At 35.9% G+C, this 26896-nt stretch overlaps 1 protein-coding gene across 1 annotated transcript in view; it reads right to left on the minus strand.

Annotated features, from left to right (window-relative positions):
• Positions 1–23503, minus strand: part of LOC149419624 (cathepsin L1-like) — a 138482-nt gene extending 114979 nt beyond the window's left edge. Inside the window, exons 1-6 of the mRNA XM_089637509.1 lie at positions 23431–23503; positions 7719–7777; positions 7353–7558; positions 6381–6519; positions 5550–5749; positions 5148–5346 (exon numbers count right to left, since the gene is read on the minus strand). Of these exons, the coding sequence (XP_089493635.1) occupies positions 5148–5346; positions 5550–5749; positions 6381–6519; positions 7353–7558; positions 7719–7777; positions 23431–23503 (876 nt within the window). The remainder of the gene's footprint in view (positions 1–5147; positions 5347–5549; positions 5750–6380; positions 6520–7352; positions 7559–7718; positions 7778–23430) is intronic.
• Positions 23504–26896: the final 3393 nt, after the last annotated feature.

Consider the following 26896-nt stretch of genomic DNA (forward strand, 5'->3'; position numbering starts at 1 on the left):
TCTTATTCCTAGAGAAAATAGTTTTTGGATTAGTAGTTTATGGGATACTTTGTCAAATGCCTTCGAAAAGTCTGTATATATACAGTCGACTTGTTTATTTTCTGCAAATGATTGTATAATGAAGTTTTGAAATACCGTTAAGTTAGTTGCGGTGGATCTTCCTTTGATAAAACCGTGCTGCTTTTGATAAATTAATTTAATTTGGGATAGATTTCATCAAGGACCAATAATTTAAAAAGCTTTGGCTGTACTGACTGTATACAAATGGGGCGATAATTAGCTATGTCAGTATCGTCTCCTTTTTTGTAGATCGGTGTAATGAAGCTAGATTTCCAGCGGTCTGGAAAATGTCCAAGGGACAAGAGACTGTTAAATAGTAATGTAAGTGGTTTAGATAATGTATTAGAGCATGTTTTGAGGAATATTGGTGGAATGTTGTCTGGGCCAGCGGATTTGTCAGTGTCTAAGGAAAGTAATTTTTGTTCACAACACTTTTGTGTGATTTGGCAGTTTGTTAAGTTTGTGGTCACATTAAATTTGTATTCGGGTATTTTATCATCTGGAGTGTCTTCATCATATACATTTTTGAAGAAGTCCGAAAAAAGGTTTACAATATCCTGTGTATTGTTTGCACTGATTCCATTCATATGCATTATTGGCGGGTAGTCTGTGTTTTCATTGCTCATTTTTTTAAGAAATTTCCAAAGGTTTTTGGATTTAAAGACAGTGTCCTCGACAGAGATTATGTACATTTTGTAACATTGTTTGGAAAGATCTTTACATTTTTTCCTAGTTTCGCTAAAGATTATATAATCATTTATGGATTTACTTTGTTTGAATTTTTTGTGTTGACTCTTTTTTTGCTGAAGAGAGGCTGTAAGCTCTGATGAAAACCAAACCGGGTAGGTATAGCTTCTTGGTGTGTAAAAAGGTACATAGGATTCAATAGTATTAGAAAAATATAAATAAAGTTTATCTAACGATTCATCAACGCTTTCATCGGATAAAAAGACCAGTCTGTATTTGAGAAATGGGAGTTAATTGAGTCGAAGTCGGCTCGTTTAAAGTTTAGGACGCTTTGTGAAGGTTTCCTTTCATTATCACCTGTCATATTTAATTTAATGTATAGGGGAGGATGATGATTATTTATAGGTAGGATCATTTGAGAGTTCAACAGACATTTATACAATAGTCTAATAAGCGATTGTTACTGTTATATATAAAATTATGTTGATGAAAGTTTACCATGTCCAAAATTTCACGTGCACGATCGTTTTCACTTTCGTTTATGATGAGACCACAGTTATTTGCTTTCCATATTAAGTTTGGTAAGTTATAATCCCCAAGAATAACAATTTTCGAGTGAAGATATTTTGATGAAATTGTTTCGATGTCTTGACAGTGGTTTCTATATGACTGAGGGTCAAAAAGTGGTGGTAGATAGGCCGTTCCAAATATAATTTTCTCGAGAGGAGTCGTTATTTGCACAAAAATATGTTCGATGTTATTGTGTTTCGTGGTTAATTTTCTTGCTGACAACTTCTGTTTTATTGCAATTAAAACTCCTCCACCTCTTGACTTGGAACTTGATCTGACGTTTCTGTCGCAACGAAATACTTTGTAGTTAGTAAGACCGAGTTCAGTCGATTTGATTTCCGAGTTTAGCCAGGTTTCCGTAAGTATAATGATGTCATGATGATGAGAAGGTAGAGCTGCTTGTAGGTCATCGAGTTCTGATCGCAGTCTGCGGATGTTTTGATAATAGATTTTTATGGTTCTGGTTCGGTTAGGTGGGATTTCTTGAATATTTTTGTAACTTCCTAGTTTTTTGGTCGATTCGGCACGATTCGGGGGGTGGAGTTAATGTATTTTATGGTGACATCTTCACCATTTTCTTTCCTTTTCTCCAGCTGAACCCTCAGATCGCTCAGAAGTTTTTGTTGCGCCGGTGTTGAATCGGGGTAAATTCTGACATTGTTCTTGAGAAGACTTCGTTTGCTTAGAATATTTCTCGATTGTGTTGAATTTTGTAGTTCTATTTTTATTGGTCTAGGCTTTTCATTTAATAATTTTCCAACCCTATAAAATTTAGAAATATTTTCATTTGCTGAATTGTCGATTACATCGATTATACTGGTGACAGCTGCCTGGTCATCTGAGATCCTGCCAGCTTCTACATAACAGGCTATTGTCATTGCTTCTTTCTTTACTGTTATTTTATTTGTTATGTTTTAACTTAATTTAATTCTTTAATTTTTCTCATCAAAATTTAATACTGCATTATGTATATGTAAAAAAATAAAAACTTTGTATGTAAATGGCACTTGTGCCGTAAATTCTAAATAAATAAATAAATATTTATAATGAAATGCTGTTTATATAACAACATAAGTATAAAATTATAAAAAATAGTTATTAAATAGCGGTATTTGCCTATATAAAATCTATTCTATTGCGGGTAAATATTTTATTTCCATTCAAACCACTAATGTGGGATAGGTATATGTAAATATACCTCTCCCACGTAAAATAAAGGTAAAATGCGGATAATAATTAATTAATTACGCGGGTATGTAAAATGCAATAATACTCTTCTGGCTTATTACCGAAATAACGGTTCAATATCATTTTTACCAACTATGGTGTGTAAACGGTGTTATGTTATGAATTTTAAGGATTTGTAAAAAAATATTGTTGAAGGACGTTGAATTTTAGCGTAAATAACACTGCACATAGGACAATAATATGTTGTACGGATAAAGAAGGACTCGATTGCAATGTGCACAGAAAGGTGCAGGAAAAGATAGGAAAGTAGGACAACGGACAACAATATTATCTCAGTAGAGTGGTCGCATGTATGTATATATGTGTGGTTAAGATGTATGTGTAAATTAATTTATAATGCATATTGGCAAAACCAATTATGTTTTATTTTACAAATCGCTGTCCTAGTTCTTGTATGTTCAATAGACCTTTTTTAGCAAAACTGAGTTATGTATGCTAATATGTTCATTAGCCTATTGCGCATTTGAAGCAAAAAAAAAACATATTTTTTGGTTTTTAAGTGACATTTTCAGCACTTTTCGAGTGCCAATATCCACTCACGGAACAATGTTTTAGTTCTCATTTGTTCAAACTCCCGGATATTGAACATTCAAACACTCAACGTAATGAATATAATATATTTTTTTAAGTTCATAGAAATTTGTTCAACATACCGCCGAACGTTGAGTGTTTGAATGTTCAATCTCCAATTTCAACCAATCAGGAGTCGGATAGTTAAGATGAGCGGCCATGTTGGTTGTTTTCTTACTATTTGTTGTTTTCTTACTATCACTGGATTTATGCATCATTCCACTAAAAATAAGTTTAATTGCTAATATACTCCTGTAATTAAACTGAAAATGACTTCACCGACTCCAGAATCAATAAAACTTAGACAAGTAGCTCAAATAGAAAGTTAAGTCTTCAAATTATGTTATTTACAGGCTTTTTTACCATATTTTACATGTACTACTTCTTGAATTTGCTAGGCAAATATACAGGATGCTCCATTTATTATTTATTTATTCAATTATTTATTTACACCCTTAGGGTCATAACCTAAAATGAGTCTTGATAAATTATATTAGTGCATTAAAACTTATTTTTATTCTGCATTTCTATTTTTGCTACTTTTAAAATATTCTACATATACAAAATATGTTCGTACCAAGGTTAAACGCAACGCTCGTTGTATTCTACGTGTTCACAGATGGCGTTAATTAATTAATTTGGTTTAAATACGCTTTTGCAAGGTATTGCTTTACAATATTCTTTATTCTTTATTTAAAAAATAAAATATAAGGGATAAAAAACGAACAGCCGTCACTGATACTATAAAAGCGTACAACAAACACTGCTACATCAACAAACCCTACAACCGACACCGTGTCATCAACAAAGTAACTATACAATTATTCTTATCTCTCCCTACTGTCTATTTCAATCTCATTTTTCAATACGTTGGTACCTAACATGTTACAATAATTACTGAGAGGGACTCAACACTTACACTTCTGGTTGATTGCAGATAAATTTATTTATCAACTTTATTAATCAGTAATTTCAGTATGCTTATATACCAATAATTGCCAAATACTACAATCAAATATTAATAAGTTTAAAGATTGGTGCGTACAAAATAATCTGTTTTTAAATGTAGACAAATGCAAAACCCTGACTTTCTGCAGAAATAAAAATCCTGTTTTATTTGAATATTCCATTAACAATACAGCTTTAGAAAGAGTCACGGAAATGAGAGATCTCGGAATTATTTTGGATGAAAAACTAAGTTTCGCCAATCATATCCACCAAATTGTAAACAAAGGCATGAAAACACTAGGCTTCGTATTAAGAACAACTAAAAACTTTAACTCCATACAAACCATTAAACTGTTATACATATCTCTAGTTAGAAGCATAATTGAATATAACTCAGTAGTTTGGTCTCCCTCTTACAAAATTCACATTAATAACATTGAGCGAATACAAAAAAAAATTCTGCGTTTTATAAATTTTAAATTAAATATCCCACTAGAAGACTTACAATATCATTTCTTATTAAACACTCTAAAAATACACACATTGGAAGACAGGCGTAAAATAAACGATTTAACTTTTTTATTCAAGATTCTAAACTCTAAATTCGACTGTTGCGAACTTCTGCAACTCATAAACTTACGAATACCTACAATAACAATACGACAAAATACACTATTCCACTGCAACACACATAAGCGAAATTACATTGCGAACTCCCCAATACAACGGTTTCACACTATGGGAAACCAATACTTAGGTGATGTCGATATATTTAACATTAACTTTGCGAATTTTGTGGATTATGTAAAAGACCTATTTCAATACTATTCCTAAATGGAAGTTATATTTTTGTAAACCAGTCAAATCGCTGTATTTTTTAATTTATGTTCTTGATATTTTTAATTTTGTTTCTCGCATATACTTATGTAATTTTATTTTTATTATTTCTTTCTTTTCTTTCTTATGTTTCAAAACTGTCATTAAATTTGTACCACCCACATGTAAAAGCCCTCTGGGAGTTAAATAAATAAATAAATAATAAATAAATATGCCGGTGTACTCACTCCATGGTCGAGGTCCGCTTTATTTCCACTGCACTTTGGCTCGTAGTAGACTCCGGATTGGTAGTTTTGAAAGGAATCCATAGCTTCGATGGCGACCGCGATGGGCCCTATGTTGGCTACGGCTTCCGTCAGACTCTTCTCATTGTCTTGAATGAACGTGTAGTTGCTGACGGTAGCTCCTGAGTTCTTGGGGTTGTACCTGTACAAATGATGAACTAGAGAGAGTCGTTTTAATGAAGACTTAAACCAATATTGATTCTTTAAGCTTATTTGACACTGTCAGTAAAATCCTGAAGGCTATAATATTCCATATGGAAATGATAAAAGCAGATCTGTTCTTTGATAACAATTGGAAACAGAGATTGAAAATAAAATAAGGGCGAATGATATCGAAGTAATTACTTGCACTTTCCTTGTTCTCCTGTGTAGGGGTAGGATGCCTCAGTACTGATTCCTCCTATCTTCATGATGTCTTTATACGCATCCCCCATTAATCCTCCATCGCAGCCTGAGTTGCTTGTGGAACAGTCCACCAGGAACTGCTCCGAGAGTGAGACGAGTGTCCCTTTTTTCAGGAAAACCTGACCTTCCAATGATGCAACCTGCAAAATACATTTTTTATTTATTTTCCATAGAGAAAATCAAAGAAACTTGTACGCTCTTAATAATAAACAATGCTGAAAAATTGAATTTGAAAAAATTGCAGCATATTCGCTGTTTCAAAATATTTTCTTAATAATTATTAGCAAGACTGGAGGATAGACATAAGCAAAGAGGATTAATTAATCCTGAAGGAGTATAGGCAGTTTAAAACTAGAGGTGACTAAAACCAGTGGATGCAAACACCACCTACCACCAAACAAAGCCGTTGCCGGTTGATTCGGCTCGTAAGTGTCTACGCCGAATTAAAATTGTTCAACTGCATAAATATAATTCCAAGAAGGCTATAATAGCATACCCCTTAAATAATTACTAATTTAAACATTGTATTATTCTTCTCCTTCACTTATAGGTTCAACATATTAGCTAAATTTACTCCACAATTAGTTGCACTAAATTATTATGTATGTAAATGGTCTTTTTGGCGTTTAACATTATAAACAAATTAAATAAGATTAAAAAGATAAATAAGCAACTGGAAGCAAACAATAGGAATAAAGAAATTTCGTAGAGCGGCCAGGACTGTTCAGTTTTTAAGGCCTGTAGCACCGATCATTAAATAGAATTACTCACGGCACTGAATGCCCAGCATGATCCGCATTGCCCCTGATCTTTAACTTCCGTCTCGGCACCTTGAGCTGTCCAGTTAACGCTGTCGGGAATCTTCAGATTGGACGGTGAGATGAAAGTGGCTCCCTTCAAGTTGTCGGGGCTGGAAGAAATAATGTCAAAAACACCATTTATATTATCATCGACAATGAGGCGGCCTGCATAGCTCTCGTTCGCACTCAGCCGTAGGCACAATTGTTCTAACTGTTTTATTCCTTTGACAGTAGCCCAGTCTCCATATTGAAGTTCACCGATGTTGTCAATAGGTGTCAGCGATGAATTATTAGTGCATCAAAGCTTGATTCACGCATATTTTGTAAAAACTAATTCAAATAAAAAATTAAATTGGACGATTTGAAGTATTAAAAACTCAGAAAACTAACTAAAAAAATAAATCCTTAAAATATTTTTTTTATGAAAATACCGCATAAGAGTCCCAACTGCTTCCAACCGTCTGGTGAGACTATGGCATCTCCAATTGGGGTACGCTATGAGGCTGAAGGTGGTGGAAAATGGAAGGAAATGGGAGAAGAAGATGGGGAAATACCTGGCGATTCAGATCTGGTCACATGGCTAATACAATTTCAAGAAACGTTTCAATTCTGAATGTTGGTCTTTAAGAGTATCCCCTACTCCGAAACGTGCCGCAAATAAACTATATTTTATTTTTAATTAATAAATGGGGAAATATCACATAATAAAAGTTCCATTGATCTAAATACATACACATACACTTCGTTTTTACCAGTGAGTTTTCTTCGACCGGTGCTTATGTGTATGGTAATAAAGGTAGGTGACACCCCAAAAATGTAAGAATGTTGCGAGGTGAAAGACAATGAGAAGATGGTGAGTTAAAACATCACATTGTAGTTGTACATCGTGTAGTTCTAGTCGATCATCGTGATGGTTGGATAGTGATATGAAGTTAGTACCTACCTGGTATACTTGAAGCCGGTGTGGGTGGCGATGAACTCACTGTGGAGCATGTCCGAGAACTTGTTGATGCCCTGACTGTAGGAAACTAGACCCTTTTCAAATTTCCTTTTCAAGTTGTGCGTGTCTATCTTGAGCTTATTGTCCATGAAGATAATCATCCTGAACTTCTCCTCAATAGGGTTATTATACTTCTTGTCGTACTGGGCCTGCAAAAAGCCAAACCATTTTTTTCTGTCCATTGCAATTTCGTTCAAATTTTTTCAATTGATATAAGAATGGTTCTACGTAAAATTGCAAAAAATAATAAGTGAAAAAATCCACATGTTCCGAACGTATTCTCATATTTGTATTATTTGATGTGCATACCTTGAAGGCGTCCCATGCATCGTCCACATTTGTTGTATCTGCGATGGACTCGCACTGTGCTGCCGCAAACACAACAAACAACAAAAAGATGAACTTCATTTTTAATTTGTAAAAAAAAGCCAAAATTACATTCAGTTTAAACATCAGTTACAAAGGGTTCCATGATAACTCAACACAGTGACAATTCAACACACTTTAAAAAGTGAAATAAAGTCATTAGAAACGATAAATTTTTTTTTTTAACCTAACCTAACCTTCTTAACCCAGTTAATAAAGTTTTTGTTTCATCACTTTCCATGACTTTATATAACTTTTTAAAGATGTGATGAATTATTATCATTCTGATGATTTATCCGGTCACCGTTACAAAGGTATGTAGGTATAAAACTTGTTAGATTAAGTAATAATCAATCAAAAATAATTCACCAAAGCAAATTCTAATGCTACGTTAACAAACGCGAGCCAAATTGCCGAGCTGAACATCAACTTGTGGAAATGGAAAGAAGCAATCGCAAATAGTTCGACACACCCTTGCAGTTGCTTCGTTCATTTCCCGTAATTTGTGGCTCAGCTCGCGTTTCAGTTCGCAAACGTATACGTACCATAATGTGTCAGCTAAGTTAGTTATTGCATTTGACGACAGATAGCGCTAGTATGACTGATATTCGGATCCGAAGTGTTCCCGAACCTTGCCGACCGTTGGAACAATATTTTTTACTTAAAGATACAAACATTCCCGGGTTACGAATAACCTGACAATATTTGAAAATCTCCTCCTACCACCACAGTAAGCTGAAAATGTTGCTTGTGTTGTGATGGAAGACTTAGCCAGCAGAGGAATTGAACGCACTACCCTACTGGGTGGGACCCAAGCGCGATGTCAGCTCTATAAGTTATATTTTGAATTATAACTGAATATAACTGAATTATAATGAGATCAAAATTCACGTCGTACCTACAAAGCGTCACGCTCTGTCAAGCTATCGTTTAATATATGGAAAAAAAACTTTTAATAATTCGGCCGGAAGAAAAAACTAAATCGTAGTAAAAAACAATTTAAGATTATAACGTGGTAGTGATCTCTTGTGATTTTTTTAAAAATATTTAAGCATTTATTTTTTAATATAATAAACAAGTGATCTCACTGTTTACCAAACCGAAGTGTTGTGTACAACGTATCACGATTAATTGCCAATATACAGCCTAAACAATGTGCAAACATATTTAATTCCTTCTTTGCAAATGTTGGGAAAAATCTTGCGAAAAATATTCATAAGCCTTCAAACCAAGAAAACCATAAAAATAAAAATATACAGAAACGTAATATACTTTCAATGTTTGAAACAACAACAGAATGTGAAATCTCGAAAATAATAGAAAATATGAAAGGAGGTTCTTCTCCCGGTTTTGATTCTATTACGACACACATGTTAAAAACTATGAAACCTTACTTAATAAAAGCTATCACTCATCTAATAAACTTAAGTTTAACAAATGGAATTTTTCCAATGAACTACAAAACCACAATAATCTCACCTATTTACAAATCTGGAGATCCACATCAAGCAACGAATTATCGCCCAATATGTCTAATTTCTAATATAGGAAAGATCTTTGAAAAAATAGTAAAAAAACAATTGGTAAATTTTCTAGATAATAATAAAATATTACACAAAAACCAGTTTGGCTTTATAAAATGACTCAGCACACAAGATGCTATTGCTAACGTAACTTCATACATTTACGAATCATTAGATAAAGGTAAATAATGTGCGGGTATATTTATTGACCTTAGAAAGGCATTCGATAGCATATCCCATGAGATGCTATTAAAAAAATTGAATAATATCTGCATAAAAGGCAACGCGATTAAATGGATCACCGACTACTTAAAAAACCGTCCTCAAGTAGTAAAAATCAATCGTGTTAATAGTGATCAAGAGATTACAAGCTTTGGAATCCCCCAAGGTACAGTGCTTGGACCAATTCTATTTACTAACTAACTAACTAACTAACTAACCATCACGCCGTTTCCCCGCAGGGGTAGGCAGAGAGGACGGACCGCCAAACAACTCGGTCTTGGCACACACTTCTTGCCTCATTCACATTCATACATCGTCTCATACATACTCTTCTATTATTCTGACTCTTGACATGGCCCGACTCTAGTATCTGATTCACTTGATCGTGCCATGTCTTCCTCGGGCGTCCCCGACTTCTGCTACCATTCGCATTTGCATCATATATCCTCCTTACACTCCTATCTTCGCTCATTCGCTCTACATGCCCAAACCATCTAAGCGTCCCTTTCTTAATCTTACTCATTACGCTTACATCAGCCTTGCACTCTTTGCGGATCTCCACATTCCTCACACGATCAAACATGGTTTTACCACACATACGCCTCAGAGATCTCATTTCAACATGGCAAGAAGACGACCCCTTCAATTTTCCTCAAATTCCTCAAAACAAAGATCTCATCAAAATAGAGGAAGATTTGTCTTTCTGCAAGAGAATTGAAACAATATTCTTTCCCAACGCGACGGAGCAGAAAAAATGCGAAGGGTTAATTTTATTGATAGTTATTTGACAGCCGCCACTCTCGCTCCAGAAAATACGTTTCTCAGAATTTATTTTTTGTTCATGTATCTAATAAGGCACGACGCCATCTCCTGAGCACCCTCCCAGCTTGACCTCCTACCCATTCATTGCAAAAACTTTTGTCGTCTGAACCAACATGAATGCCCAGATTGTACACCCACAGCTGTTTTTCATATAAAAAAACAACACAAATAAGTTAAACATTATGGTTTCAGCCCCAGGATTAATTTTAGCAATCATCGAGTCAGTTCTCATTTATTTTGCATCACTTCCACCAATTTTTTTGATGTTTAATTCGCTCAAAAACCAGATGGTGCATTCTGCTTCTGTTGTGATTTTTTTTCTTGAGCAGCAAAAGCAGTTGAAGAAAAAGAAGTTTCGTGTATATTTTGTCAGATGCTTGGTTAGCAAGATTGAAGCTAAGAAAATATTTTTGTGTTTTTATAGGAATATTTTTTTTAATGCAGTCTAACATACCTCCACTTAATAAAAGTCATAACTATTTTCATGCTCATCCAGGGCATAATAAAGTTTGCTCACAATTTTAAGGTCTGTAGTATTTTTAGAATTAGTGTTGCGCATTTATTTTTTTCATGTTTCTTTCGTTTCTGGTTAACTCAAAATACCACTTTCTGCCTTTTTTTATATTAACTCCACACAGGAGGCCCTGAAGAAAATAATTTCCCTAAGAGCCAATGTCATCTTTGGGGATGCTGTGTGGAGGGTCTTTTTGTGGAGAGGAAGGAGTGAACATGGGTCTTGAAGAGTCCCATGTTGTAGGAGGGAGGAAACACAGAGGCCGGCAGTTCATTCCACAGCCGAGCTGTTGAACTTAAGAACGAATCGTAGAAGCGACCCGTTCTCATGTGACTAATGTCAACTGTGTACAAATGTTGGGCGCGCGTTTGGCGTGTATCCCGACTACGCACCGGTGCCGAAGGGATCAATGACGCTAGTTCCTCAGAGCATCTTCCATTGTAATACCGATAGAACAAGGACAGCATACCTACCTGACGCCTGTGCTCTAAAGATTGCAGTCCGTTTGTTAAGATTGGGGAATCTATCAAACGGACCGCCCGTTTCTGCACAGAGTCAAGGGTTTTTTTCAGGTATTTTGGGGCTCCAGACCAGAGATGGCTGCCAAATTCGACAGTAGGGCGCACTTGCGATTTGTACAGGGTGAGCAGTTGTGTACTATTAAAGTATCTGCGGGCCCTGTACAGTACGCCCAGCTTCTGAGAGGCCAACTTTACTCTAGCTTCGATGGAGCCCCCGTACCTGAGCTGGTCACTTATAGTTATACCAAGCATATCAATAGAAGGCCTGTTCGGAAGATTGCTTCCGTTGAAGGAGACTAGATTATCATTTGGATCCCTTTTAGACGTAATCAGACAGGATTGGGTCTTTGAAACTGTTCGCGCAATATATATGGGATTGTTAGGTATGCATCCACAGGCTTAAAGGACAAGTGTAATGTCAATACCAAATCCTGCAAATGTCCTACCTACCCTCTTACCCATCCCAAAATGTCACCATATTAAAAATATTGTTGCAACACATGTAAAATCTGACAAGTGGTGTCAGTTGCTTATCAGAGTTCGGAGTGATAATTAATATCAGACAGGGCGAATATACATATAATTTGTGAAGTGAAATCAACTAATACTCCTGGAGACGTGTGATAGTCATCAACGGGTGAGTCCATCTTTCCTGCATTCCAATCTGGGCTTATCTTGTGCTCCAGAAGCCCAGATTTATACCTTTGATTATTGCACTGTCCATCGGTTTGTCGGATGCATATATCGTCCCATACCTATCATTCGGAGTAGTTTGGGACTGGTCCTTTGGGCGTGTGGCATATCACACCACCTCTAAAATATATAGTGGAGTCGCAGCTTCGCGACACCATTTTTGGTTCTTTCGAGCCGGATTACCAACGGGGTATTTAAAATTAACATATTTAAAGTTATAAATAAATATTATTTCCTCTTTATACTTTGTTAATTTGTATGTACTAGGTTGCATTTGTAATTATTGTTGTGTTTAAATTCCTACATACAATTAATCATGGCGACTAGCGATAGTACTCAGGATATTAAAATCAAGTTACTAGAATCGAAGATTAATTTGATGCATAATCGTGTTAATGAATTATATGAGAAAGGGAAAAGTATTGCGGACAGGGAGACGAGAAGTTCGGAGGATTTTGTTAAACAAACGGTTAATATAGCTACATATTATGCACAATTTAATACGTTGTGTGATGAATTTCATACACTTCAGTTGAAAAAGGATTCAAATTACAATATGAATTTCGATTTATGGAGTAAATTCGAAAATAAGTACTGTTTTGTAGTTTCTATACGCGAAAGCATTATAGCAAAGCAAGATTCATCACGTGATCGACAGAAATTAAATAATTCACCATTAATTAAGCTCCCACCGATCGAGATGCCATCGTTCGATGGTAATCAAGAGAATTGGTCGATATTTTATGAAGCTTTTAAATTAAACATTCACTCAAATGAAAATTTGAATACGTCGCAGAAGATGCAATATCTGATAGGGAAACTCCAAGGAAAGGCGTTATCAGTTTTTGCGGGAATACTTCCGAACGAACAAAATTATTTTTTAATTTGGGAAGCTCTCGAAAAGAAATATCAGGACAAACGCGTGCTAGGTACCTTTTATCTGAACAATATTTTGAATTTAAAATTATTGGCACCTAGTAACCCAAATGAGTTAAATAATTTTATCGAAAGGTTTGCGTCTTCCATAGCTGCACTCAAGGAATTAGGTATTGATGACCTAACCGATTTTATAATATTACATGTTGCACTGAAAAAATTAGATATACAGTTGGTGCAAAATTTCGAAATGTCTATACGGGAGAAAGCTATACCTACATATACCGATTTAATAGAATACATTCGGTCGCATGTCAAAATCCTAGAACGAACTGGGCAAAATGATAATAAAGTTGTTAATAATAAAAACAAAGTTACGCATTCATTCGCTGTGGTTGAACAGAAGTCAAGTAATAATAATCGTAATAGGTGCCGGAAATGTAATCATTCTGATCATGTTGAATTGTTTAAATGTGAACAATTTAACGAATTAAGACCAAATGCTCGCTTTCAGTTTGTGAAATTAAATAATTTATGTGTAAACTGCTTAAGCGATAAACATAAAACTGTGAAATGTCCATCTAAATCGGATTGTAGAATTTGTAAAAAACGACATCACACCGCTCTGCATTTTGAGAGCACGGTGAATACTGAAAGTCAATCGAAAAACGAAGCCATTACATTAATAGCGCGTAATAATAAACATTATAATAATTTTTCTGCGGGTAATATAGCTACGAATGTACTACTGTCAACCGCGCAGTTATTTGCTTATGACAATAAAAATAATCAAGTAACCGTAAGGTGTTTAATTGATTGCGCCTCGCAACAAAATTTAATCAGTTTAAACACTTGTAATGAATTAAATCTTAAAATAATTCCTTTAAATAATTCAGTAGTTAAAAGTGTTGGTTCAGTAGAGACACCAATATTGGGACACGTTGCGTTAAAAATTAAATCCCGCGTTTCAGAAGATACTTATAAAATTAGTCTATTAGTTGTCGATAAAATAACTGATAAGCTTCCTACACAACATGTTGACACAAAGTCATGTGAGCATTTAGTGGGTTTAAACTTAGCGGATGAATCCTGGAACGTTCCATCCGATGTTGATATCTTATTAGGTGCACAGTTATTTCCATATATTCTGCTGGGGAATAAGGTTTTATCTAAACATAATACGAATGCACCACCGGCTATACAGACAGTATTCGGGTATATTGTAATGGGTGAAATACCTACGTGTACGCCGGAGGTTTCGTGGACGTTCGGCCCCATAACCAATGTAGATTTATATAATGCGTTATCCAAGTTTTGGACGATGGAAGACATGCCTATTAAGTCGTTGATGAGTGCTGAAGATGCAGAATGTGAGAAAATGTACCTCGAGTCAGTCCAACGGGATGAATCGGGAAGGTATATTGTATCTTTACCGTTTAAGATAGATCCTAATAATTTAGGTGATTCGCGCCGTGTCGCGCAGCGTCGATATGAATATTTAGAACGGAAATTTAATACGTCGCCAGAATTGCATTGCAGTTATAATGAAGTAGTTTCTGAATATCTGGAAAAGGGATATATGAGGGTTGAAGTTCCGTCTTCATCTAATATTGATGAGGGATATTTCATTCCTCATCACGCAGTAATTCGTAAAGATAAATCAACAACTAAAACTCGTGTTGTATTAGATGCAAGTACAAAGACCAGTTCAGGGTTGTCACTTAATGATACTTTGTATACAGGTCCAAATTTGCAATCTAATTTATTTACACTTTTAATTAAATTTCGCTTATTCGCTGTAGCATTAACCGCAGATGTTAAGCAAATGTATCTACGTATAATGGTAACGGAAAGCCATCGTAAATATCAAAAAATTCTTTATAGATTTCACGAAGATGAACAAATTGGAGTTTATCAATTTAATTCACTCGCGTTTGGTTTGAACTGTTCACCATTTCTAGCAATGCGAACTATACGGCAGCTAGCGAGCGATGAAAGAAATCGTTATCCGAAAGCGGCGGAAGTTGCAATTAATGATTTATATATGGACGATTTTGTATATTCTGTAAATACTATAAGTGAAGGCATCACTTTGGCTACAGATTTAATGGCGATGTTCAAGTGTGGAGGATTTGAATTAGTCAAATGGTCGAGTAATTCTCCTCATTTACTGGCCCAATTACCAGAGTCGCACCGCGCGACAATGGATTTTTCGGATAAATGTAGCATTTTAGGATTAAAATGGGATCCGATATCTGATTGTTTTCGATTTATGATATGTCCGACGGAGGAAAAAACTATATGTAAAAGATCAATTCTTTCCACAATAGCTCGTTTATTCGATGTATTAGGTTTGGTTGCTCCGGTAATTTTATATGCCAAATTACTTTTACAAGAGCTGTGGTTAGAGAAAGTAGGATGGGACGAGGAACTACCCCAAAGTATTGTTAATAGATATGTCAAATTCAAGGAAGAATTACCGATGCTTTCTAATTTAAATTTACCTCGATATTTGGGAGTAAAGGAGGACTGCACGATAAATATTATCGCCTTCGCAGATGCGAGTTTGAAAGCGTACGGTTGTGTAATATATCTTCATGTCACGGATAAGGGTGGCAACACTACAATGAATTTGATATGTTCTAAATCCAAGGTGGCCCCTCTGAAAACAGTGTCGCTCGCTCGATTGGAATTATGCGCTGCGCTTATTTTATCTAGACTCGTTAGATCTATTATAGATACTTATAGAAATCGCGTTTCGATAAACGATATATTTGCTTTTTCAGATTCAAAAATAGCACTTTCTTGGATTCACTCGTCCCCGCACCGGTGGCAAACTTTTGTAGCTAATCGAGTTAGTGAAATTCAGGAAAATTTACCCGCGAAACATTTTTATCACATAGATGGCGTTACCAATCCTAGTGATTGTTTATCACGAGGACTACTGCCTGCACAGCTAGTCGATCATTCTCTTTGGTGGCACGGTCCGCCCTGGGCTGCGAACCCAGTATCCGAGTGGCCTGTCGAAAGATTTTCCCCCTCACGAGAGGAGGAGAATACTTTGGAATTGAAAAAATCGCATACATTTACGATAACGTCAATAGAGGAAAATTCTCCGATATATAATCTCGCTTTAAAAATTTCCTCATGGCCAAAACTGCTGAGAATTGTGGTATATATTTTACGATTTATGCGAAAGTTATCACGCTCAACAGTTATAAATTCCACGGAATTAAACATTGCTGAAATGAATGTATTAAAAGCTTTACAGAATAGGTATTTTAGTGCCGATATACAATTAATACAGAGGGATAAATTATGCTTACCTTCAATCCGAAAACTAAACCCGTTCTTAGATCATAATGGCTTGTTACGTATAGGTGGTAGATTAACAAACGCGAATATACCTTTTGAAAACAAACATCCAGTACTTTTGCCAAGACAGGATCATATTGTCGATATAATTATAGACTTTCACCATCGTGTGAATTGTCATACTGGTGCACATCTCCTTATGTCAATAATTAGACAGCGTTATTGGATCTTATCGGGGAGAAATCTAATACGCAAAAGAGTACATGCTTGTAATTTCTGTTTTAAAACTGCACCTTCTAATATTATACCGCTAATGGCAGATTTACCTACAGCTAGAGTTCAGGAAGCAAAGGCATTTACACATACGGGTGTAGATTTTGCCGGACCAATAAATATAACCCTTTCTAGGCGTCGTGGGGTAAAAAGTCAAAAGGCATATATATGTCTATTTATTTGTTTAACAACGAAGGCTATACATATGGAAGTGGTATCAGATCTAAGCACGGACAATTTTTTAAACGCATTTAAGCGTTTTCTATCCAGACGCGGACCGGTTTCGTGTATGTACAGTGACAATGCGACAAATTTCATAGGCGCAAAGAATTGTCTGGATGACTTGTATAATTTTTTAGAGGCAAATTCAACTAAAGAAGTTCTTCGCAATGAATTTAACATTCGGAGAATTGAATGGAAGACGATTCCACCCCGCGCTCCTCACTTTGGAGGATTATGGGAGTCAAATATTAAATGCATTAAATCGCATCTGTATAGGGTTGTGGGTACTCAACTTTTATGTTATGAAGAGCTTCTCACAGTTCTGACACAAATAGAGGCTGTACTTAATTCACGGCCATTATGTTTATTAAGCAGTTCTCATTATCCAGAAGCTCTTACTCCGGCTCATTTTCTGATGTCTACCCCGATTCAGCATCTACCTGCTTATGATTTGACTAATGAACGCATTAGTCTACTGAAAAGGAAAGAGCTTTTGGACCACCTCGTTCAATCTTATTGGAAGAAGTGGCATATAGAGTATCTTCACTCTCTGCAGATGAGAAAAAAATGGAATAGTCCCGCGAATAACATTCTAGTAGGTACCATAGTATTGGTGCATCAAGAGGATGCGCCTCCACTTTATTGGCCGGTGGGCGTTGTTGAGGAGGTGTTCCCTGGTAAAGACGGAGTGGTTCGTGTCGCACGCGTAAGGACCCCTTCCGGGAACTTTAAACGACCAGTCGTAAAATTGTCTCCTTTGCCTACACAATAAGTATTATTTCTTTATTTCATTATTTTATAAATTCTCGTTTTAACTTTGTAATATTAATAGCGTATTGATTAGAATATTTATATTTCATCTTACTTCGTTTTACATTTAATTTTTTACTTTATTTGAAAGTACTTAAAATTTCGGAAGGTACTTTCAACGCCGGGAGAATGTTCGCGCAATATATATGGGATTGTTAGGTATGCATCCACAGGCTTAAAGGACAAGTGTAATGTCAATACCAAATCCTGCAAATGTCCTACCTACCCTCTTACCCATCCCAAAATGTCACCATATTAAAAATATTGTTGCAACACATGTAAAATCTGACAAGTGGTGTCAGTTGCTTATCAGAGTTCGGAGTGATAATTAATATCAGACAGGGCGAATATACATATAATTTGTGAAGTGAAATCAACTAATACTCCTGGAGACGTGTGATAGTCATCAACGGGTGAGTCCATCTTTCCTGCATTCCAATCTGGGCTTATCTTGTGCTCCAGAAGCCCAGATTTATACCTTTGATTATTGCACTGTCCATCGGGTTTGTCGGATGCATATATCGTCCCATACCTATCATTCGGAGTAGTTTGGGACTGGTCCTTTGGGCGTGTGGCATATCACACCACCTCTAAAATATATAGTGGAGTCGCAGCTTCGCGACACCAGAAACATTAAATTCGACGAGATTATTTTTACCCCAGGAGGATATACTCTAGAGATAACCGTCCATTCTCTGCTTCAAAGCCCTCCGAGCCGTTGGAGTTTGTGTGCCCTTTGGGGGCTTGTCAAATAAAAAGCTATCATGAACTGTACTGTCATCCGCGTAGCAATGAATCGGTGCACATGTCAAAAGGTCATTGATGTGCAACAAAAACAAAGTCGGAGACAGAACCGATCCCTGTGGGACGCCAGCATTTATGGAGTGCGAGGAAGAGGTGAAACCGTCAGCAACCGCCTTAATCGACCTATCCCTTAAAAAGTCAGCAATCCACGTACACAGGTATGCGGGAAGCCCGTAAGAAGGCAATTTGTTGACAAGTCCTCGGTGCCAGACCCGGTCAAAGGCCTTGGATATGTCCAGTGCGACCGTTTGGGTCTCACCGTGACGTTCCAGGCACCGCCCCCAAACATGCGTCACATACGCGAGAAGATCACCGCACGAGCGGTTCCGCCGGAATCCGTATTGACGGTCGTTGATAATTTTGTTCTTCTCGAGGTATGTGAGCAGTTTGTCGTTGATCACACGTTCCATCACTTTAGACAGAACTGATGTGATCGCTATTGGGCGGTAGTTGGTCGGGTTGGAGCGGTCACCTTTCTCGGGAATAGGGTGAATGACCGCTTTTTTCCAACCAGAGGGCACAGTGCCGCACTTCAGGGACATTTTGAAGAGCTTTGTCAAAACTGGAACTATTTCCGCAGCACACTTCTGCAATACCAGAGGCCTTGATGGCCTTCCCTAATAAATTGCCACTGACAATTATAAAGGTCCATTTTATAAAAGAATACCGGAAACTTAAAAGGCTATAAGTGCCAAAAACACCTATAACGATTTTATTTAAGAAATGGATAGCATGTGCCAAGGCCAATGTCCTACAGAAGGGTACAAGTGCAACAGATAACGTAAATAATTCTAAAAAAAATTGGAAGATGGCGTTGGTTGTAAGTACCAAACGTCATTTCCCCTTTAAAAGGGTCCAAGTGCCATCGCCAGTCAGACGCGTTAGTATCAAAATGGGTGACAACGAGCCGGTTTCTGCGCAAGGCGGTGGCATAAAAAGGCGTCAAAATGGTGAAAAAACTGTTCAAGTGGCCAGAAAAAAGTTGAAGGATTCTGGACAAGAATATACTTCATCAAGTAGAAAGTTGATTCCTGCAAAACGACCGCCAAATCAAGAGGTTAGTACGTTGTTTTAATCTCCAACGGTTTTCTATGCTAGGTGACCAATCACTCTATAAGCGCTAGTGATGTGCTGACCTGTAATTTTTTGTCAATACCTATAAATTTACATAGAATATTAAAAAAATGTGTTATTAACTCATTATTTATAATAATACTATCCAAATTATGGATAGCACTGGCGTAAGATTTTGTTAAAGGGAATGCTTTGGTATTTTATCTGTTTTGCTTTCATTTACGTAATTTTTTTTTCAAGTGTATCTGCAAATGCCGCTACAAATGCAAAGAAATAGCTGCCGACCAAAAGCTGTCATTGTTCACGGATTTTTATGGCTTGTCGAATAATGAAAAGCAATCTTCTTTTCTCATGGGGCTTATTCAACTGACGGAAATTAAAAGGAGAAGGCACGGAACCTATGAATCTCCTGCATTAAGTAAGCGACAGTGCACGGCATATTACATGCTTCCAGATGGCAAGGGAAATTAAAAATAAATTTTTAATGAGCGGGCACTCATTCCTCAGCTGCGACAGAGACTTTGCTCTAATTGAAAAAAGGAAACGAGTGACAAATTCCATGGTTCCTGCAGATCTTATAGATATGGTGCAAAGTACTCGTCACAAGCAGCCTTTCCACGTCATTTCAATGAAAACAGATGATTTCTTGGATTTCAAATTGGCCGCCGAAACATTTTTAAACACCACCACCATGCAGCTAACGAAGGCTCATCGCTTGAAATTTGTAAGCGACAACCCTTTTGTTGTCAAAATAAAGGAGACGCACAACACTTTGGAGCCCTGGAAAATCGTAAAATTATTGAAAAAAAACAAAAAATTATCCGATTTAAATAACTATTCCATACCAGTGCTGAATTGCAGAAGCAGAATAACGGAAGAAAAGAAAAAAGACCTAACCAATTTAATTCCTTACTTACACGCGCAGGAACACAAAAATTTTTACAACAACATTTTATTATTTTTATGTCTTATAAATTTTTTTTTTTTTTTTTTTTTTTAGGAGAAAAAACAGATACAGATATCAATTGACAAGAATATACAAAACATCAACTAGAGAATTTACCTGCATCCAAACTATTTCTCACGAATTAACTTAAACAGCAGTTAAAAACATTTACAAATATTTTAACTTATAAATAGGGGAATATATACATAAGAATATTATTTTACAAATAGAGATATGAAAGAAATGCGCAATATCCTTATGAGAATTTACAAATTATTTTGAAAAAATTTAGAGAGTAAAACAAAAAAAAAATAATATATATATATATATATATAAATAGATAAACAATGTTAAACAGATATATATATATATATATAAATAGATAAACAATGTTAAACAGAAATTAAAAAATATATACATATTTAAACAAGTATGTATGTCTAAGTTTTTTACTATGAACTTTGTAGGAAAACAGTCTTCATTTTTCTACTAAAAGTAGTGCGTGTATCAAAGAATAAGTCAGAGTCCTTGAGGTTTTGGTTCTGATTAAGTGATTCGCACATTCTTCTGATTGGATCCCTGACACCAGCATTTGTACGCGTCCTGCTAATGTGGAATAAGTCGTTAAGCCTTGTTACTCTGGGTGGTACTTTGAAGTTTATTAATTTCAGTAAGTCGGGACAGTCAATAACGTTGTTACAGATTTTATACAGAGTCATGAGATCAAGGTATGTTCGCCGGTTAGATAGAGTGGAGACTTTATAACTCGAGAGCATATTTATGTACCCGCGTTTGGGTGCGCTCATTCTGTAATTGAGGCAACGCAGAAATTTCTTTTGAATACTTTCAATATTTTCTTTATAGATATCGTAAAGTGGATTCCATATGGAGGTGCAGTATTCAAGTTGAGAACGGACCAGAGTGTGGTAAAGAAGAAGATATGTTTCAGGTTTTCGAAATTCACGGCTGTTTCTGATGACAAATCCTAGCATGCTGTAAGCTTTATTCACAATATTATCAATGTGCGCATCGAAGTGGAGTTTGGAATCAAAAAGAACGCCTAGATCTCTTATACAGTAAACGCGCTCGAGTAAATAATTACCAATACAATAATTGTGTTTGATAGCGTTGTGGTTTTTAGTAAAACTTATTTGTTTACATTTATTGTAGCTTAGGTAAATTTTGTTTTCATTGCAAAACGTTTCGAACCTTACTAAGTCGCTTTGTATGAGCAGACAATCGTTTAGATTCCGAACAATGGCAAATATTTTTATGTCATCAGCGTACAAAAGATATAAACAATGCACGAAACATTTAGTAACAGTGTTAATAAAAAGAATAAACAACAGCGGACCCAGGATTGACCCCTGAGGCACGCCAGAAGTAACTGGTTCCCATGTAGAAGTGTGTCCTCGTAATGATACGGCTTGTTGTCTTTTTGTTAAATATGAGATAAACCAACGTAATAAATTTCCTCTAATTCCGTTGTACATAATTTTTTTGATAAGAATAAGGTGGTCAACCTTGTCAAAAGCTTTTTTGAAATCGCAATATATTGCATCTACCTGGTGGCCTCGATCCATACTAGTAAATAAGAAATTTGAGTAAATAAGTAAATTACTCATGGTAGATTTGCCTTTTACAAACCCGTGTTGTTGTTCAGTAATTTTGGCAGCAAGCTGGGGATATATATTGTTATGGACAAGTCTTTCCAATAGTTTAGGGATCGCCGAGAGAATGGATATTGGTCTATAGTTTTCCACTCTTTGACGCGAGTCACCCTTGTGGACCGGTATAATATAGGCCAACTTCCACCTATCAGGGAAAACTCCATCACTCAGGCATTTATTAAATATTATGGTAAGCGGCACACACAGTGACGACGCAGCAGATCTAAGGAAAAACGCCGGTATTCCATCGTGACCCGCACCCTTGTTTATGTCCATCGATTTTAAACTCGAGTGCACTTCTTTTTCCGTTAGTTTAATTGTGTGAATGTGCGCAAGTCCAGAGTCCTGAACTTCCTCAAGTTGGTCAATGTTAATAATTGGGTCATTGATAGAGGAAGGTTCAAATGTTGACTTAAAGAATTCAGAGAACATATCACAAATTTCCTGGGCATCGTTAGATTTGCGCCCTTCGAAGGACATTGCAGCAGGATATCCATCAGACGATTTTAATGAAGATATGTATGACCAAAAGCTTTTGATGTTATTTTGAAATGAACTTTCGATGTTGTCAAAAAATAACCTTCGGGTTTCATAAGTCAGTTTTTTGTATGTAGCACGTAAGAAGGAAAATTCACGATAATCAGAAAGACCTTTATATGTCTTCCATTTGAGCCAGACTTTATCTTTTTTCCTTGATAACCTAATAAGTTCTGGAGTAAACCATATGGGGAATTTGTCATTTCGTCGTGCCAATACTGGAATAAGCTTATCAATTACATTGTTTATTTTTAAATAGAATCGATCTACTGCTTTTTCGGCTGATAAATTTGCGATTTCAGATAACCAATCAATACAATTAATGTCCTCATTAATCTGAGCATAATTAGCTTTCCTGAAATTGCGCCTACGCTGTATTTTGTTTTTGATTTTTGGTTGAATTACGAAGGATAAATCAAATTCAAGGGCTGGGTGGTGTCTATCCTCTGAGATGAGAGGGTTGATGCTACGTGTAACATTTGTTTCACGACTGTAGAATACGAGGTCTAAGTATTTTTCATTATGGTTAGGTATACAGTTATATTGGAATAAGTCCATCAATGATATTGCTTGAAGCAACGTTTTCGATGCAGCCGTATTTGAGGAGGCGAGACCTTGACTGCTGTTTTCGGAAAATGACCAAGTCAGAGTTGGTAGATTCATATCTCCTAGTACACAAAAAGTATTATTTGGTTGTGATGAATATACAGATTCCAGGTTTTTGGAGAACGTATCATAGACCGTAGGTTGTGAGGCAGGAGGTATGTATACTGCACATATGATGAGATTGAAAGACCTTACCGGAATAGAAATGAAGATTTGTTCGATTTGACCATTTTCCCAGTCTTCGAGCCGGGAAGATGCAAGCTCCTTGCGCACTGCTACCAACACACCGCCTCCATCCATTTTACCAGTGAGTGTACGGTCCCTATCACGTCGGAATACCGTGTAACGCGAATCTATGAATTCAGCAGTATTTATATTTGCTACAAGCCATGTTTCAACTAGAACTATAACGTCGTAGTTATTCGATAATACATTAATTAGTAGCTCCTGGGTTTTGGTCCTAATACCACCACAGTTCTGGTAATAAACGGTTATAGATGATGATGAGATCATTTCACCAGAGTGGGAGTGCCGTTTGACATATTCCACAATCGCACGAGTGATACATTATGCAGGGCATATGAGGCTTCGAAATTACATAAAAAACATAGACTACTTATTAGATCAATGAATGTGAAATATGTTGACATTTTAGAATGTGAATGAATATGTGAGAAACATGGTATTGGTTTAAAGTTATAGGGATATTGCGCGCTAAACAAAAATATAAAGTAGCTTTGAAAGGAACAAATTACAGGATACAGAATACTGTGAGAAAGCGGATACCAAAGACAGCAGTAACATGTTTGTAGTCACATGTTTTGCTGATCATGTGTGATTATCTTTTGAAGGTCTCCCTCACGGCGAATGGTGAAAACCCGAGAGAGATCGTTTCTCTTCGCCAGAATACTGCCGTTCCGCACCCAAATGTATTTAAAGCCGTTAGCTTTTCCGGCGGCTCGTGTTTTGGCAAATAGGATTTTATTTTTCAATGTAAGGTGCTCGTTTATATAAAAATTGGTGGTGGGAGCACCAAATCCTAATTGCTCCGTGGTAAGGCCGCGGCGAGTCCTTGCTGCAGCGATGACATCATTTTTGATGTCATCGCTGTTGATCGCAATTTTGATGACAATTGATTTTCATACCTTGCTTGTATGCGCAGGAACACAAAAATGTGTACAACATTTTATTATTTTTATGTCTATTGAAATTATATCTTACTTGCAAGCGCAGGAGCACAAAAAAATTCACAACATTCTATATTTTTTATGTCTTTTATATCTAATTTAATGCTTAACAAGAGCATACATACAATTTTTTTTTAACATTTCGTAATATTTATTTTTTTATTCATGTTAAACATCATCCCATTGGGATGATCCCATCCCTATTGGAGATGGATAAAGCAGTTGGTATATTGTTTTATTGTCACTGTGGCACTAAAGCCCTTTATTGCTTCAGAGAGCATGGCACTTGGGCCCTATTAAAGGAAACTACGCACGGCACATGAGACTTTCTCTAAAATGATTATTTTATTTGATTTTTTACTTACTTTAATATGTCTTTTCAAAATATTTTTTTATCAACTGCATTAAGATTTGTTCATTTGTTGATTTCACACAAAAATAAAATAATGTTTTCTTTGAATTTTTGAGTGTATTTTTAAATTCCCGTCTACCTCCTTTTCTTGTCAATGGTACTTATACCCTTTTAAGTTTTCGGTATTCAAAAACATAACATCAAAAGTACCTTCAGCTGTTCATTTTATTCGTTATTGAAAGCTTTAAAAGATGCATTGCATTTTAACATGACAACGTGGATCTTTTATGAAAAAAATAATGCTTGAGATTTGCATCAAAGCAAATCATTCGATACATCACTTTGTAATAAGGATTTACTATTATTTTGACCAAATATAATAGTTCCCGTTAATAATTTTTTAGTTCTTGTTCTCTACATGGCAAAGGAGGCAGCATGGCAAGTGACGTGAATTTGTTAGTCTGGTTTTTGAGTTTTTTCCTTGAATATCGAGACAGTTTAAAAGGAGTGTGTTATTTCTACCTAGTGAAATTAGAGGAATTTAAAATGAGTTCGTCGATTCTCCTATTGACGCCCTGATCTCCTGCATTTTTTGTGTGATGAAAATGGCTGCCATGGTTCGTGCGGGCGTCTACACTATTTATTGTGCAATCGGACCTGAAAACAAGCCCCGGATAGTGTGCAGAGAGCCACTCTATTACTTTCACGTCCATATAGACGAAGTTGGATTAGAAAAGATAGGAAACCGATAGCCGCTTGAATCCCGGACACGATTGGAGATGGGCCCAAACGTCGAGGGATGGACCTCGTTAACTTTTATCATTGGAAGAGAATGCTACCTTAAGCCCAAAGAACATGCGTTTTAATTTTCTCTCGCACTGGTTTTATTTGCTTAATATATTGAAGATGTTAGAAGCCTTGGTTCTTATTTTATACTTTAATTAATAGAGGAGATGAAATCCTAGCCCCTCTAACTGATAACATTATCGACTTGATCGACGAATTCTGAGTTTATCTTCTTCATGCGCTTTGTTATATTTATCACACGTAAAAAGGTGAGTGAAATTCCTACTTAGTCACAAGACTAAACGTGACAATTCGTAATCCAATCAAAAACGGGTTTGCAGGCCCAACGAATGAATTAATAGGTTCCTTAACCTTCAGTAAAACATGAGTTCGTTTTCTCGATTTCGTAATTGTTTGTAATCAGGACAAATGCAGGTGCATGAACATGTTTCCGATATATTGGGAATGAACTAAAAATGTAATAGGAAACGGCCTGCATTCCTGTTTCAACCTATTTAAATAAATCAGAAATATGCATTTCTCTCCGTGTACAAGCAAGCTGTTAACCATAATATATAATTGAAAAAATATCGAAAAAATAAACATATTTAATTTAAAATAAACAAAAAGAACCTTACTATAAAGACAGCACGGGGTTTCATACCAAAAAAATGATTTGCATTTAAGGTTTAACCAAACTGACATTATACATTAGAATGTAAAGGAATGTAAAGGTTTTCAAATTTTGTGACTTTATAGTCATTTTTGGCAATAATATTAATTATTTAATAGATTTTGTTTTTAAATTTCAGCTACACGGCAACATAATTAAAAGTTAAGTAAAGCAAATCTGAAATTGTGTATTGACATAAAATTAAAACAAAAAAGAACTCACCACTTCCAGTGAAAAGGTTCTGACTGGAGTATCTTCGAGTGACTGGCGAATTTCGCAAAAATGAAAGAACGTCCGATCAAAGGAAGGTGATTCGATTGTTGCTGGTGATGGTTGAGATTGTGCTTTTATAACGATTTGATTCACAAGGCCCATGACAACTACGAAATATTAAAATAAAATTTCTTTTTTACTACAGGCTATAAAAAAAACATTATATTTCAACATTAAGTCATATATCATCTACAACAGATTATTCAATAAAATATAATATTACAGCAGAGAGGATTTTTTTTGAAGTAGCTGACGTATTCCCAGAGTTGCTCGGGGACTTATAAATGGTTTCAGGTTAAGTTTTGAGGTAGTGAATTCTGGAGTACCTGACATTAAAGGTGCATTTTAAAGGTGGACATAGAATTACAAATATAGACATTGAAGGAAGGCAACAATAACATTTGACTGTCATCAGTTGTTTT

Source organism: Hesperophylax consimilis, chromosome 11 (assembly GCF_061612785.1).
Source record: "Hesperophylax consimilis isolate HC1 chromosome 11, BYU_Hcon_1.0, whole genome shotgun sequence".
Classification (NCBI taxonomy): domain Eukaryota; kingdom Metazoa; phylum Arthropoda; class Insecta; order Trichoptera; family Limnephilidae; genus Hesperophylax; species Hesperophylax consimilis.